This window comes from Periophthalmus magnuspinnatus, chromosome 11 (genome assembly GCF_009829125.3).
Source record: "Periophthalmus magnuspinnatus isolate fPerMag1 chromosome 11, fPerMag1.2.pri, whole genome shotgun sequence".
Classification (NCBI taxonomy): domain Eukaryota; kingdom Metazoa; phylum Chordata; class Actinopteri; order Gobiiformes; family Gobiidae; genus Periophthalmus; species Periophthalmus magnuspinnatus.
In genome coordinates this window covers 12,910,496-12,927,988 of record NC_047136.2, presented here as the reverse complement: position 1 = coordinate 12,927,988, position 17,493 = coordinate 12,910,496, and the positions used below count along the sequence as shown (strand labels likewise).

Genomic DNA, 17,493 nt, shown 5'->3' with positions numbered 1-17,493 from the left:
TCATTCTTAAATCAAATCACCATCACAATGATTTCAGAAAAACCCTAAAGCATTGGTTGACCTATAGTTGAGAGATTTCAAACCCACTGTTTCTGCTGAGTATATATAGATCTTTTTCTATATATTCTTAAACATTAACAAACTTTATTCATCCACAAGGGATAAATGTGGACGAATGCAAGATGAACACAGCACCATTTCTCCTACTTACTACTTTCCTTAAATAAATCTGTTTACCACTGTTTTGCAAATGAAAAGTACTTTAGGTCACATTTACAGGGATGTACAGAAATTCACAGGACACAATAATAACTCAACAGGCAGCTGGAAGCACGTTGGATCGCTTTGTGCGTCGCTGCTGTGGCTTCAACACCAAAGAGCTACCATTATGCATTTATATTATAATGTCTGATATGTAAGAAAGCTCCTTTAATGTCAAGCACTCCCCTGTTTGATATAGTGTACAGATACCCACTCTTATAGGTCCCATCAGTGACATGATACTTATGTGATGTTATTGTGGCGCTGTGGTGTCTCTGGGGACAATAGGAAAGCTTTTAATGTAGCTAAAGTCAGTGCGATCAAATGGATGATGCAAAATGAATACAGATTAAGCCAGTTATTATAGTTGTGTGGAATGTGTAGCTCGAAAGGACAAGGTGTTATGGTCTCAAATGACTGTAAAAATTTAGTATTAGTAAGAAATGCTTTACTTTGTTTTTCAGTTGCTTTAGTTGTGTTTGAAAGCGAGAGATTGAAATAATTTGGAGATGCGATTGGTAATCAATGAAGAGATAGAAAAGCTTGAAGTTAATTTCAAAGTTTGTAGTGTAATCCTCACTATCTCTAGACACACTGCTGTTGTGTTATTGGGCAACACACTTTACCCATGATCATGATAGTGGGATCGGTGGTTACAGACGCTATAAGCAAGCAGTGTCTGCACCACGTCTCTGTCAACTTGCCCCAGGGCAGCTGCGACTACAAAACAACTAAGATAATTGAGACTGGGTGAGAAAAAAATAATGAACTAGTGTTAATGACTTTAAGCTTAAACTTGTTTTTGGAAAGTTACAATTCAGGATTCAATTTAAACATGACGGAGCAGAATAACAAGTGTATGGGATTAAATGTAAAACCTTATTTTCATAAACTAATGCGTCTTTCTCATCTCAAAAGGCTCAGATTCAGAAAGGCAAAATGAATGAAACAGCCCTGACCTCTCAGTGCTACATCAGAATGGTTCCTCATGCTTTGATTCCAGTTTATAATGTTTACAGTTAGCACAACTTAAAGGTGGACTACGTAACATTTCTGGTGGAAAGTCTGTGCACCTGCTTGTTATGTATGTTAAGCATATATGCTTTGCCTGGAATGTTCCACAGATTGGCATTAAACTTATGATTCTCCATGGAAATGAGCAGCTCACAGTAAGAATGCATGTTTTCAAGTTTTGTTTTTTTTTTGCAATGAAAACACTTAATTCAATTCAAATAATACAAGATAGATCAGTTTAAAACTTTAGTGAGGAACAATTCAGGTAATGCCATGGAGACAAGCATCAGGTGGATTCGGCACTAGAAAAGTTACATAGTGCATCTTTAACTCAAGACAAATAACTTAAAAGTAGAGATGGACCGATATATTGAGCCAATATTTGCACTTTTTAGAACATTGGCTATCGACCTTAAATCTCCAGCATAAGCCGATATTTTGTTTTTGCCAACCACCAGCCTAAAGCTTTATTTGCAGCTTTAGTGCAAAGAGGTAACAGCACAAAACATGACTAAACTCTTCTCTTATAGATTTCTAGTAAAATAGGTTTGTGGATGGGTTTGGAGTAATTTTAAAGTACAAAATTTGGGACAAATAATTAAAATCAGCCCAAAAATATGGGCTTTCTGTTTCTCTGGACCCTAAACAATCAGTATTTTCATCAGCATTGAAAAAAACAAACAAAACATATCGGTCAATCTCTAAGCTTTGGTGATCTGCCATCCACTTGATTGACCATATACATAAACTCACAAATGTTTGTGTATTTCCAGCCATGTCAACGTGTTGTTCTGTGACAATAGTCCATCAATATTGTGTAAAGCTAAAAGTGATTTTTGCTTCATTGCATTTCTCTTGACAACTTAATTTTGTCTCCACTAGCCAGACTGTCATTGTACATTAAACATTTGATTTTAAAGAGCATTGGTTAAGTGCTCCATAACATTATTAGTAAATGGTAGTAGTAATCAATCAACAGAATAATAAAAAGTATATTTATAAGTAACATTTTGGATTTTTTTATGCTCAATTTCAAGAATAAATAGATGATTGCTCTAGAAAAGGGCATTCAGTGCAAAAACCAACCTACTAAGCAAATGATTGCAAATTACAATTTTGACCAAAATTCTGACCTAGAATATTGAAAGCTGGATATACCAACCACATTAAAGCTTGTTTAGTACTTTTCAGACATGTCCTGGCTTATGTTATTTATAGATAGTCTGAGCTAGTGGAGACAGACTTACTACTATTCGTCCCTCTTATCCTCTGTGCTTTGCGGTCGCTCCTGTGGTGAGACCCGGTGTAGGACCAGGAGCCCAGTGAAGGTGAGAGAGATGCCCACCCACCACAGCGTCATCTGGGCCTCCCCAAACAGCAGCTGCCCCAGAAACGCCTACGAGGGAACAGATGGTACATTACACCAAAAGAAAACAATATCTAATTGTTTAGAAATGGTTTACAGATTTGTCCACAGTGTAATCTCTAAACCTTAAGTTCCTGTTTTGATGATTTAAATGGGTGTATTTCATATTAAGTATGTGCGGGGGTGGGTTAACAAAAAAACAGTTCTTAAAATATATTTGGTTCCTTAAAGGTCCTATATTACACAAAAATGATTCTTGAGTGCTTTAAGTCATACCTGGAGTTGTGTTTTGTTTCATTCATGTTTGAGTAATCTTTTATTCTTAGTCTCTACATCTCCAAAGCTCAAAATGCTCTGTGTGTTCCACCGTGTGATGTCATGAAGTGGTACTTTTCAAGTTAACAGCTCCTTTTATCTTCTGTTCAGTAGAGATTGGAAATTCCAGGGCTAAAATTATCCAAATGATTTTAGTGAAGGTTTATGGAGTTAAACACAGTGGAGTACTTCCTGTATTAACACATGACATGTGTTTTCTGTTTGAGAGAAAAAAACTGCCTAAAAATGAAACAATATAGAACTCTGGGTATTCTGATGAGCTGTGGGGCTAAGCTGTAGATTTTGATGAGGAAAAAACATAACATAAATCAGAAAATAGTGTAACATGGGCCCTTTAAAAATAGTGATATATTACAGAATACCATATGCAATACATCTGTTATCATACAATTGTTAAAGAGCCATGTTTTGTGTATTGTATCAAATTAAAATGAACCTTGTGACTGCCAGATTTATTTCTAAATATTGAATACTATTATTAGTAAGCATAGAAAGTACAGTAACAGTTCCAACAGCCAACACAAAACTGATATTCATATTATTGGCTGGACTTCTGTGAAATCAACAGTTTTCAGGACTCAGGACAGGATGCATTTAAAGGTGCACTGCTGCTTGTATTGTGGAAGGTCCGCAACCTGCCTCATCTCCATGGAGATGTTATTGTTTGCATGGGATGTTCCACAGTATGAGCTTTGCAGTTATGCAACATGGAGACAAGCAGGTGATGCCCCAAGAATATTTTTTAAACAATAAAAACATCTGTATTTGAAAAAATAGAAGATGTGTTTAATGCCATACTGTGGAACATTCCAGGCTAACACTTCCACTGTTCCATTGTTATAAGGAGTCTCATGATATTAACAGATGTATGCAATGTGTTATTATTTCCTTATTACACAAATGTGAACACTGTGTTACTTACGGAAGATACGAAGTTGGAGGCGGTGGTGGTCACAGTGGTTTGGGCTGAGGAAGATGAGTACCTGAAAGCATGAAGGTTATGGTGAGTAAATGTTATCCTATTACAACATAATCAAGTATTTCTAGAGAAAATAATAAAAAAGAATATATACACATATATATAAAGTCGCCTATGCTCCAACATTGAGCAGATATATTTTTAGATGAGCTTAATCATTCTTAGGTTCTCTATAAGTACAAAACTTATTTTCACAATAATCATAATATTAAAATTTGCAGTTGGTTGTCTTTGTACCTGAGAGCTTTGGCCAGAAAGGTCCACATCACAGCGTTACAGGTGAAGAGCAGCCCCCCACACAGCAGCCGCAGGGGGATATGCAGCTGAGGGGACATGGACAAAACAGGTTTGAGCTATCAGGAGGAATTTCACATCTGCAACTGCTGAGTGTAACTATCCATGAAATAATGTCATGTTGATCTTATTTACAACCGATAAGAAGATGATTTCCAGAATTACACTCTAAAATCTGGAAAGATTGATCATATCTATAAAGATGCTTTATGCTGCATAGTGCATACTTGAAAAGCATAGGAAATGTCTATAGCCAAATATCTGACCATCGAAATAACTTAAAGATTCTATAAAATGCATTTAACAGAATACAGAGGCCAACAAGATCTATTCCCTCCTCTTTATTTAGGCAAACATCACGATTACAGGAAATCCATAATAATTGATGGTGATGAGAGTCACCCCGTCCCCATGACGGACTGCTGCGTCCTGACATCACCATATGACGTGAGCGGAGACTATCAAGGTCACTTGTTTTAAAAACATGCCCGTTTTACGCCACTATTTTCACTAAAATCACAATCCAGGTCAGACCACGAGGCTGAAAAGTGACGTGCTGCGGCAATGTCACAGAGCACGCGGCCACAGCACGAGCGCGAGGAGGCTGCAGGGGCTCCCGCGTGAGGCTGAGTCAGGGATGATACTGGAGAGAGAGGAGGGGGTCCCGGAGCAGCCAGACCCCGTTGTGCCTCTCAAACCACCGCCATTATCATCACTGCGACCCGGGACTGAGGCACACTCACCCGGTCACACGCTGTGGTCTCGTCCGCGTGTCTGAAACGCCGCTGCTCCCCCCAAGTCCGCAGCCCGGTCTCACACACTCCCTTTAGATAGTCCGCTCCCAGAGACAGCTTGGCCGAGGACGAAGCCACGGCCCCGAGGAACCCCGCCAGTAGCGCGTACACGACACCCGGGACCATGGTGAACACCGGGGAGCATTCTCTTCACGGCAGTGTTAGTTTAGCGACATCCCGCCCGCCGCTCGTCCGACACCTGCCTCTGTTCCTGTGCGCTCAGCTGCACTTCCTCCTCACAGCCGACCGGGGGCAGTCACCGCATTGGTCAAACTGTAGCAATGCAGTGGTTGGGCTGACGTGTACCTGTGGCATTCTGGGATATGTAGTAGGCTATAAAAACATAGAATCACACATATAATTAGACAATTGTTTCATTTTGGATCAGCGGCTCATGGTGTAATAGCATTGTCTGTTCCTAATAGGCTACTTTTTGGCAATGTTTAAACAAACTAGGTATATTTGCAGCTTTATGGTACAAAAAAAAAGTTTAAAGATGGGTATATAGTGGCTCCAGTGGCCACTGCCAATTTCAGGTATTTAGTGACATCACACAGGACTGCCCTGATTACAGCCATGATCACAAACATCTGGCTGCCAGGTGTTTGGCTCAGTCTCTTCTTTAATCCCCCCAGTTTAGCAACTCTATTTGAAATATGGTTTTGGGCTGAGTTTAATATCAGTGTATTAGTTGTAGTTGTAGTCTCATATTTCTAACCTTGCCTGCATGTTGGGTTTTAATCATAATAACTGAATATATCTTTTTGGTCTGGTTGGTACTGGACTGCATTGGACTGGAGAACAATCAATGCAAATGTGATGCCCTTGAGTATGAGTGGAGAGTTTCCTGTGGGGCATACTGATGAGAGCTCCATATAAAGTCATTACATTAAGCTCGCATTGTAGATAAAAGCAATCCATTTTAGACCTGTACTCAGCACAAATGGTTTTCAGCAGGTGGAGAAGGCCAACAGTGTAGTCACTGTTGTTATTAAAGATGCAGGTGGGACTGTTATAATTATGCATATTAATGGCTATTGAAGATATGTTCTTTCCTTTAGTGCTTGTGCAAAGAGACTAATCCAGGTGAATGAATTTTGAATAATGGATGTGTCCCAGCACATTCACCGGTGGCTGTCTTAGTAACTTTGGCATCAGGGAAATTCAAAATGAACCCTCAGCCTCTTTGCTCAGAGGTTGGACATATCAACCCATTCACCAAAATCTATTTGAGATCTTTAGCATTCATATTAGCCTACTAAAGGTGCACTATGTATCTCTTATAGGGTGTCCGCTTGTCTTGTTAAAGATGACTATATTTCCTGGAATGTTCCATAGTATGGCATTAAACATATCTATTTTCCATGTACAATATTAAAAAAACTAAACTTGAAAAACATGCATTCTCCCAGTGTTCTGCTTGTCAGTCGATAAGTCTAATGCAACTGTAGAACTTTCCAGGCAAACCGCTCTCCTTGGAGACAAGCAAACAGCATACCCTCCACCAGAAAGGTTACATAGTGTGGCTTTAAACAGTAAAAAGTGTGACATAGGGGTTAAGAGAGGGGAGAGACATTCAGCAATTCATGTCTCAATGAAGCTGGGGCCGGCACAGAGTATGACTAGCCTGTGTGGTACAACACAATGCAGCAAAATGTACAGATTATATTTAAGTCAAAATAAGTAACACAGACAATAATTAGGACAGTGAATTGACATTTTATGCAGTCTCTTCAGTTCTTTGTATATTTTTTTCCTAGGTAAATGCCCCCAATGTCATTCGGAGGAGATTATTTCTTCACATTGCCTTCCTAACACTGATCGTCTAAAATCAAGTGGGCTCATTATCTTGTGAGCCTGAAGTCGTTGATACAAACCGTAATGTCAGGTTAGTTTAAATGAGTCTCCTTGTGTTCGTGTTCATCTGAGCCATAATTGACCCCAGACACAGAACTGCAGAGGCCTGTCACCTCCTCCACAGTCATTGAAGCTGAAGGGAAAGGAGAGTTTTAATGTTCTCTGTCATGCTGGAGTTTAATGACCTTTAAGATTACTTTTTCTAGTTTTCAAACTTTATAGACTTCTGGGTTAGGGCTACACTTCTGGCAAATGTGGAAAGTAATACAAACGATCATAATAACAACCTGTTTTGCATTATATCTGTGTGAGGGGGTACTACACAGCAACGAAAAGTTACTCAAGGCATGATGGATAATTTAAAGGAGTATGTAACTTTTCTGGTGGAGGATCTGCCATCTGCTAGTGTCCATGGAAATGTTATTGCTTTGCCTGGAATTTTTCACAATATGGCATTAATTTCTGTGGAAAAATGACACCACTCACAGCAAGAATGCAAGTTTTCAGGGAGATTTTGAGCAATAAAAACACCTGTAAGTAAATAAATACTCAAAAGGTTTAAAGCACCATCTTATTTATTTATTTATTTAAAAAGGGGACAATGCACATTAATAAACATTACAAAAAAATAATGTAAATGTGCCCGAGTTAGCTGACTAGAGCTAATTTTCATCGGTTGTCCCCAGGCCAGATGTATCAAGGCAACCTACAATTAAGAAAACATTTCAACATTCAAAGATAAGAATTAAACATAATGAAAGACAATATAATGTGGACAAATTAAAAATATGTACAATTACAAATACCTATTTACAATTAATGCTCACAGGACTGAGTTTCCACAAGCCATTTTTTGGCATTCTTTTTAAATTGAAAGAATGATGGGGCCTCTCTAATGGCTTCAGGCACTGTGTTCCACTGCTGGGAGGCTTTGACTGAGAAAACCGCCTGACTAAAGGCTGATCTTCTGTGAGGAATAACACAGTCTGCCCTCGCTGCTCCTCTGGTCACTCGGCCCTCACTAGATCTAAACTTTACGAAATCACCCAGTGACGGCGGGGCAGTGCCATGTTTGATTTTATAGACCAAACAGATGTTTTTAAATTTAACCAAATTATTCCAATTTAGCAAATTGTATTTTTGTAGAATGTGACAGTGATGATATCTGTAATGTTTTTTATCCAATGTTTTTAGAGCTTGTTTATAAAGTGATTCTAATTGTTTTATTGTTGTGAATGAAATATTGGACCAACTGACTATGCAATATGTAAGATGAGAAATAATCATGGTAAAGAAATACAATTTGGCAGCTTCAATTGACAGACTATCTCTGATGTATTTAAAATTTGACAAACAAAATTTTACTCTCTTGCATAATTTTTGAATGTAAGTTTTTGAATCTGGGTAAAGCAATAACATCACATCACTATGGAGACAAGGGCATAGTGGGCCCAACCAGAAATGTTACAGTAGATGGTGCAAGTCCTAATTTTTTCTACGCATTTCTAACAGTTTTCACATCAAATATAATATGATTTTATTTTTATTTTGTGTTCCTGGGTCAAAAATTGGGTTTCAAGCTGATATATCACATATAAAATTATCAGGACTAACCCAAAAAAGGACAAAATTATGAATAAAATATACTCTAGAATTGAAGAGGACCAAATTAAAAAGAAGTGGATGATAAAAAAACACCGTTTGAGAAATACTGATAAGAAACAGTCTGAAGTATGCTGTCAAATGTACGGTGTGTAATGCATAAATTACCATATTATTGTGTTAACAAGTACAGTGAATTTTACCCACAATCCCTCTGCCTCTCTCTCCATTTTTCCTGTAGCTGTCACTCGTCTGCTGCTCTGACCTTACAGCTCAGGGTCAATAGCCACCTTCCAGTGCATTATAGAGTTACTGCCAAGACCGCAAATCCTGCTGAATAATGCTTTTTGTTGTGAAAACATACTCAAGCTTTTTGGCATTTTGAGATCAACCACATGCCATTTTTACAACTCAGGAAAAAAAAATACTATTATAGCCTCTTAGTCCAAGCATCACTCCTTCCAATTGCATTAGAGTCAAAGCTAAGTAAGAGAGCAAACTGGGTTAACCCTGTTTTACACTGTGAATGATTTGAAGCAGTGGAGTCATGTTGGCGGGAGATAAAATGTTCCCAAAGCAAGCAGACTGGACTTAATCGCAGGTCCTTTTTGGCGCAGGTGAGGGGCTAATCTGATGGAGCTGCCCTGTAAATGTAGTGTAAGCAAAAACAACACAAGGTCAGCAATGTCTTTCACTGCAATGACAACTGTTGGTGTGGCTGGATATGACCACAAACAAGTCCCAATACACATTTTTAAAAATTGTGAAATCAATTTATGACAGTTTACCAAGAATGCATTTTTTTCTGAAACCATAGCTATCAGTGTTTCAAACATGCTAAACAATAAATCATTAGTTACTTGTTCTTTTTGCTTCCTATACACATATAAACAATGTTATTCATACAAGGACAGCAAAAATACTACCAAAATTGTATTAAATAACATAACACTTACTGTCTCAGCATAATTATGTGGAACTATACATACTAATTCATACATTTTTTATGAGAAATTGCAGAGCTCTCCTGTGTATCCTGAAGACCCATAGTTGTATTCACTAGTGGTAAATTATGAATATGAATTGTACTGTTAAATTGACTATTCTGAGTAAGAAAACAGGCAAGAAGTACTGCACAAATAACCTTATACTTAACTTCACATGTGACGTGCAATGCAAGACGTGTTTACATATTCTTATATAGTCTCAAAATGCATATATGTAAAGATGCATAGAAATAAGTTACAGTTTCTGTTATGTGTTGTCAAAAAATCAATTAAAAATATCAAATCAAAACTACTCACTTGAACAGGTATCTATACTGAACAAAATATGAAAAAACAGGATAAAGTTGGACCTTTCCAGAATAGACAGAATAATCTTGAGCTACATCAGAACCATAAAACCATGGAAACAACAAAGGCACTATTATTGTTTTAGTTTAAATTAGATTTAAAAAAAAAAGTTTTTGTGGATTCAAAATTGGTTTTGATCATCAAGACTTTGTCTTATTATCAATTGGAAATAACATTTTAGTATTGTAGCAAAACTAATCTGTTAAAATCCTTTTTAGACAGTTCTGTAGAAAATGTTGAAAGGAGTGAGAGAAGAGTGTTTTTCTCAAAGTAAAGGACAGACACAGTGCCATATCTACAGCCACAAGGACAGGCTCACTCCTGCAGCCCCACTCTCTTAAAATTGTTGATGAAAAACATATTCAAATCCCGACTGAAAATGAACTCTGCTACGCCAGACTTTTCCCAATAACCTTTACAAATGTGACGCAAAAGGCTGTCAACATTTTGCTATCAGGGTTCAAAGCATTTCAGATCATTTAGAAGTTTGAGAGAAGTCCAAAAGAGATAATACCGTCTTCTAACTGTCAGACTCTGGGTTTTGTGGTTACTCTTCACTCTTAGTTTATGAAAATCTGTCATTCAAATATCAGGTATAGTTTTTGCTGGTGGCTTCTTATCTGTTGAGACTCCATGTTTGTTTATCAGAACAATTTCACAGAGTAGAAAAGAGATCACAGTCAATATAGTCAATGGTTCTTTGCAACTTTTCTGAAAGAGGATCTGTAACTTTGTTTGTCTCCTTGGAGACATTATTGTTTTGTCTGGAATCTTCCACAGGCATTAAATGTTGGACTAAATGTATCTATCTTCATGGAGAGGAGGCGACACAGTCCATCCGTGTGGGAAAAAATAAAGGAAAAAGATATCATGGATTTCTGCAGAATCAATGAGCGAAGCACTAAACTGTTCATCTGAGGTAAGATAGCTAATTCATTTCACATGCATCATTGAAGAAAATTAATCTGCACAATCACGTTTGGCCGGGCTTGAAATGCAATGGAGGAACTGAGGACCAGACTTATATCAATCTGTATAAAAATACAGAGAGTTATCAGTCTGGATTTGGTAAGATGGTATGGGGAAAATAGATCACTATTGTCTATTAATGATTATATTCTAACATGGGAAAACTGCGGCCTGTAGGCATTTAATCATATCAATAATTAACTACAATGGCTACAGTCCCTCTGATAATGAAATGCAGCTGACCGAGGCTTGACTCCATGCTCAGCTTTTATAAAGCGCTCTTCCTCCATTGAGCAGATATGTTCTGCTTCTCCTCGTGTCTGTTTTATTGATTGGCGCTTTGTGGCAGCCTCCAAATCTATCCCTGTTCAGTTAAGTGTCCTCTGCAAATTTATTGAGGCATGTCTTCAATTGCTTTGCCCAGTTGCTGATTTTCTACTACACTGCAATGCTTCTTAATGGGAGTTTTTCATCCGCTTGTCAATCTGGTGTGTGGGCATATCTATGCATAATAACACTGAAGTTACTTAGGAATAATATTATGTGTGCCTCAATAATCTGTTCAAAGGCGCTTACCTGATTTTTACTACCTTAAAAACATGAAAAACTGAACTAGTTCATTAAATGGTTTGCAGTGGTCCAAAGTTATCCTTCACTTAACTTCTGCATTTCGAAGATCCAAATTTTCACCATGATGAGGTTATAAGCACTTTTCAGAACTCTCGAAGGCCAGTGCAACTTGAATGCTAATGCACACTTCCTGATTCACTAACAATAAAACACCTTCTAATTAATGCAGCTAGCACACAGCAGACATATTTTGACCTCAAGAGCTGATTATATAGTATATGTGTACTGAAGCCACTTTTGCTTAAATACATAGGAATAAATCAAGTATAGGGCCTTCCTGTGTTGGTTGTTTGGCTTTGTGAACAGCCTATTGATTACATGGGATTTGTCTAACATCTGCTAACAATTCAGGGAAGAACACAAGCAGTCTCTCTGAGGATAGGATTAAAATATGGTGACTAATCAATACAAGAGGCACAGAGGATTTTCAAGAGCTGCTTGGCTAAATGGGATTTTGCTTAATGTTGTTCGTCTTTTGGAGAAGTGGTGGTTCAAATAATGTTCTTTATTTACTGAATCACAGAAATATGTAAAATGTAAGTCTAATACATCCAATAATCAGACAGAATGAGTTTGGAAAAAATATCTGATTGCAATAGTAAAAGATAAATTCTCAACTTTTACTATGGATCATACCTGGATGACTGGGGGATTACTTACCCCCCCCCCCCCCCCCCACACACACACACGCACGCACCCCACATCTGATTGCAATCTTTCTGATTGTGCTTTTATTTGGGATTTATGTTTTAAAATCAACACTAGGTTTATAGTGCACTAACTTTTGAGAGAAATATGAAATGAACTGCTAAACTGATCATGCAGAGGTCTAAACTACCATATTATAAGTTTAGTATAAATCCCAATGGAGAAGACAGGATATTTTGTTTACAAAGGAAATTATAGTTCATAATAAATAAACGCAGTTTTTGTGATTTGTTAATTGTGTCCTTTTAAATTTCAACCCTATTTTTCAATGTTATATCAAAATTATTGCCATATTGTAGGTCTATATTTGTGTTGACATAATTTGTTGCATGGGGAAATAATCTGGAGGATTGTGGCATGTCATATGTATGCAAGTAGTTCAGTTCATCAAATATCACGAAATACAGTACTGAGTCAATATTTTCAGTAGTTCAAACTCTGGCTTTTCTAACATCCAAACTGGGCCAAAATCAGCTGATGCATTCCTCACATTCCTGAATGAACCAGCTACAAACCTCAGCATTATATCTTAAAAGCTTCAGTTTTCTGTGTTTACAAATTAGACTTTTCATGTAATTTCAATTTAGTCTAATGTTGTCACAATGTTGTCTCTCAATTGTATTGTAAAAGTATAGGGTTGCATTCTGTGTTCTTTGGGCTACTTCTCATTGGAAAACTGTTTTACCAATGTTATGATTAAGTTAAAAACCCACTGCTGGAGGGTGACTCAAGTTACATAAGTGTCAGATTAAAAACACAGACAGTTTGTGAGGAAATTATGAATAGAGTTACACCACTGTACAAAAAGATATAGGACAAAATACAGTTTGAATTATAGTAAAAGCCAAAAGTAAAATCTGTCAACTGGACAAAAAGTTGTAGGAGTGAAGACGTTTCACTGCTCATCCCTTCAGACAGATATAAGGCAGTGTCCACTAGCAATCTGACCAGAACTGAAGAAACGGCTTGGATGAGCAGCAAAATGTCTTCACTCCTACAACTTTTTGTCCAATTGACAGATTTAACTTTTGGCTTTTACTATAGAGAAGACCTGGACGACTGAGGGATTACACAGATATTGTCTGAATAACTCCATATGAATACAGTAAATCATTGTTAAAAAACTTGCCTATATATTTCATTATTTAGTTCTACGAGCTGTGAGCACATACTGTATGACTGATTAACTAAATATAAACTAATTACGCTGTCCTATTATGGGCATGCTCTTATCAGGCCCTATAAACCTGTTCTTAGGGAATATGGGAAATCATTTACATTTTATTACATAGTGCAATGTCCAAAAAATAAATAGTCTAGTTTAGGATATAAAGGGTAGTCTATTTATAAAACATGAGTGGAATATTGTTGTTTTTTTTTTTTTTTTTTTTTTTTTTTTAAAATATATATATTCATTTAAATTTGAATTGTAAAGCAGCCTGGTGACATATGCAGGCAGGGGCGTGACTAGGGCGCAGGGGGGCGTGTTTCTCCCCTGCTCTCTCCCCTCGCTGTGATCCTACCAGGAAAAAGGCAGGAGAAGACGCCGTAGTGCCCGCACAGGACGAGCACTGCGGAGGGGAGAGAGCGCAACGGGACAGCGGCATCTCCACTACACTACCCCCACCGTGATCGGATATGTCAGCTTGGTCACGATCTCCATCAGCGCCCGATTTCAACTCCACGGACACTTACCTTATGTTTTTACTTACACTTATGCTTTTCTGAAATCTTCCTGCTCCTATCCCCTCTCCTTTTGCCTTCTACCTCCTCCTTCTTCTTCACCGTCCCGTTATCAGCATGGACAAGACGCTGTGTAGTAGCAGCCCGCTCCACGCCAAAACACCCTCCGCTGCTCCTGCATCCGAACGCGGGAACTCGTCCATAAGAAAGCCCGGGACAGGAGGCAACAACCGGGGACCCTCGTCTTGCAGCAGCACCAATGCCCTACTCGGGAACAGCATGAATCCACAATCACAACAACCACAGCAGCAGCAGCAGACACGCAAGAGGCAGTTGGAGGGAGTGCTCAGCAAATATACCAATCTGATCCAAGGCTGGCAAAACAGGTACGTGTCCTTATTACTTTATTGTGTACGATGTTTTGTCAGCGTCCATATGTCGTGTCATAAACTTGAAACAGCCTCGTGTCAGCTTTATGACAGTCTGATGTCATGGGAAAGTGATTAAAGTTGCGAAATTACGCTGGCAAATCTTTATTTCATATCGGCAGTTCTTGCTAATTAGCCGTTGTCATGGAGACGGAGCTAATGTTCGAGATTAGCGTGATGTGAAAGTGAAATTAGCCTCTTAGCAAAAAATGAGTACTATGATAAATTTATTGTTATACATATATATATATATTTTTTTTTTTTTCGTAAAGTTTTTGATCTTAAAGAAGTTATTGTCATATAATGAAGTAATGAAGAAGTTTTTATGTTGTTTTTTTTGCCCCGTCCACGTTGCACTTCTGTCCCCCCTCCCCTGTGACGTCACCGGGAAAGTGGGTTCAAGGAAAAAAAAAAAAATCAAAATACATCAATAATTACGTAAAAATAAACTATGGCCATAAATGTGGGTGTTTCAAGTAGATCACAATTTCTATATTTGTATAATTATTTATTTATCTTTGTATTGTCTTTTATGAAAGTCATCTGATAGTCATCATACTTCACTCTGATTGGTTCATTCCACCTGTCACTCACTCCGAGCCTAAGCGAGGTAGAGCGATAGGAGGACTGGGTGGGGAAAAGTGTCTGAGCGTAGGGCTGCATTACAGAAGAACCGATTCACGATCTGACAATGAACTGGATTATGATTCAGTTTTTATCAACATATCGCCCAGTCCTAGTTACAAGACACCGGTTTGCCATTAGTTTTTTGCTTAAATTATGTCATTTGTATATAATGATAATAAGCATAGCATAGTCTTAAATGGGTTCATTCATTCTTAGACCATCTTCATTCAATTGATTGGCAGGCCTATGTTGCCTATGTTGTAGCCTTGTCCAACCTAGCTGTTTTATTCTATTAATAATTTGGTATTATATTCAACATTTGAGCTCTAATTTGCTTCCCCAACACATAATATGTTGTAATTCACCAATTTAAACATCTCCCTAGTGACACATTTGTTAGGCTATAGTATTTAATTGAGCTAATCTTTTTATTGACACAAAAAGTTCCTTCTAGCTCATCTTAGTATCCTCGAATGGATTGGCGTGTGCGTCATATTGTTTTAGTTTCTGTCTCCTCTGGTAAATCTCTGTTTGAATTGCTTATTGATCCCATTGTTTAACTTGAGGGAAGAATGTGACAAGTTATAGATCAATGTGGTGCCAGACCTCAGTATTGACACATACAAAGCACTGGTTCAATCAGAAAGGTGGATGGAGGTCATGTAGACTGATTATTAAACCCTTGCAATCTTTTTATTTGCTATACATTACATTCATTTGATGTCCCTTGCAGATAGATCAATAATTCTTTGTTCTGAATTAGGATAATGTCTCAATAACATTTAGTACTAGCTAGACAGGATATCTTGGTATTGTTCTTTTCTTATGTTTTATATTCTCATATTCTCTTATTCTCTCTCTTCTTTCTCTCTCTCTCTCTCTCTCATATATATATATATATATATATATATATATATATATATATATATATATATATATATATATATATATATATATATATATATATATATATATATATATATATATATATATATATATATATATATATATATATATATATATATATATATATATATATATATATATATATATATATATACTATTGAATTGAATCACTGTAAAATTTTAATGGTTATGATTACTGTGAAAAACAAAAACATAATATTTGACACCATGACCAAACAACAGTAAAACATCTTTGATTCACTTTCATTGACATTGTGAAAAAGACACCGGAGGCAAACATTTTTGTAGCATAGAATTAAATGACTTATTTTTTACTTATACTTATATTTAATTATGAATTATGAATTATGTTTGATTTTATTATTATTTTATTATTATGTTATTTTATTTCTGAGTTATATGATGACAAGCCCCAATGCCCTGTCACAGTGCCTCAAAAGACTGTAAAATCCTGTCTATTATCTTACTATAAAATTCCACTATGCTTTACATTGTGGCATTTTTTGATATCCTCCTCTATTGGCACTGCAATGACTAGGATATAGTAGTGACACAATGTTTGTTTAGTCAGTTATTAGGAAGTATAGGAGCGTTGATTTCACTTGCAGAGATCATAGAGTGCATTTTGGTGTGCATCTGTACCTTATACAGTATTCATGCAGTCCCTCCCTCTGTCTGCTGTAGTCAGCCTAAACATCTGTGAAGAGGCAGGACCAGGAGGCCGTGAGATAAGGAGGCTTTTACTTTGGAAGGCTTCTGTTTGTGTTGGATCGTTGTCAGTGGAAAAGAGGACATTTTCAAAGTACTTTCATGCATAACAAGTGCACATACAGCTGGTAATATAATCCCACTCTAATTATAATATATATTTTTTGTTTTCAATATTGTCACTATGTAGGCCTATGCTGATTCAGGTTAGATTCAGTTTCTTAAATGTTGGCAGCTTTAGTTTTTTTTCTTTATACAAGAAGATTCCACTGCTATTCAGAATCATATTTTTTTATTGTACTCAGTTTTAGTTTGAAAACCATAACCATCTTGGGCCAAAAAGAAATGTTTTACTGACAGTAATGCATATGGGTTTTGTCTTGTTGACTTCTGACATGTTGCTGTGGAAACATCACAATGGGAAATATCTATGCTTATAAAAGAGTATCTATTCTGAATGTAGGTAGAATTATTTTGTGTCACCTTAGTTTTTGGATAGCACTCGTAGATACTTAATCAGACCTAATATGCAAAATTGACTTTTCAGAGCTTTAAACCATGTTGTAGTGGTTTCCCTTTCTTACTTACACTCATGAACAAACCACTCCAAAAACAACTTTGAAAGGTCAAAGTTGTTTTTGGAGTGGTTTGTGCATATTTGCGTAATCTTTAATCACTTATTTTCAAGACGCCATATAGCCGGTCATCTCCCATTGTCACTGCCACTGGAACACGCCCACTACTCTGTTCTTACTTACTTCTTAAATTTTATATTCCTAATCAATGATGTGCATAGGATTTCTGTAGTTATTTTGGTACAAATGAAAAAAAAATCTGCTATTTGCTTGTGTGATCTGCAACTATCCAAAGAAAGGGTTGACAGCTCCCCACCTCTTTGTTGTGATGACGTTCACAGTGATGTCAGCTCCCATTTGGCACTGCATTTGCAGCGGAA

The 17,493-nt window shown here is 37.1% G+C and overlaps 2 protein-coding genes across 3 annotated transcripts in view; one reads left to right on the top strand and one right to left on the bottom strand.

Annotated features, from left to right (window-relative positions):
• Positions 1–1,792: 1,792 nt before the first annotated feature.
• On the bottom strand, positions 1,793–5,278 carry LOC117378195 (transmembrane protein 42). The gene is made up of 4 exons (XM_033974727.2): positions 4,994–5,278; positions 4,194–4,279; positions 3,900–3,960; positions 1,793–2,671 (listed from the first exon to the last, which is right to left on the bottom strand). The coding sequence occupies exons 1-4, from the start codon at positions 5,168–5,170 to the stop codon at positions 2,525–2,527; spliced, it is 471 nt and encodes a 156-aa protein (XP_033830618.1). The 5' UTR covers positions 5,171–5,278; the 3' UTR covers positions 1,793–2,524.
• Positions 5,279–13,637: 8,359 nt separating this feature from the next.
• The window catches only part of LOC117378193 (oxysterol-binding protein-related protein 10-like), an 85,306-nt gene continuing 81,450 nt past the window's right edge, over positions 13,638–17,493 (top strand). The window contains exon 1 of one of the 2 annotated variants that reach the window (XM_033974725.2): positions 13,638–14,234. In XM_033974725.2, the coding sequence (XP_033830616.1) occupies positions 13,966–14,234 (269 nt within the window). In that variant the 5' untranslated portion in view covers positions 13,638–13,965. The remainder of the gene's footprint in view (positions 14,235–17,493) is intronic. The other variant, XM_033974723.2, reaches the window with a different exon arrangement.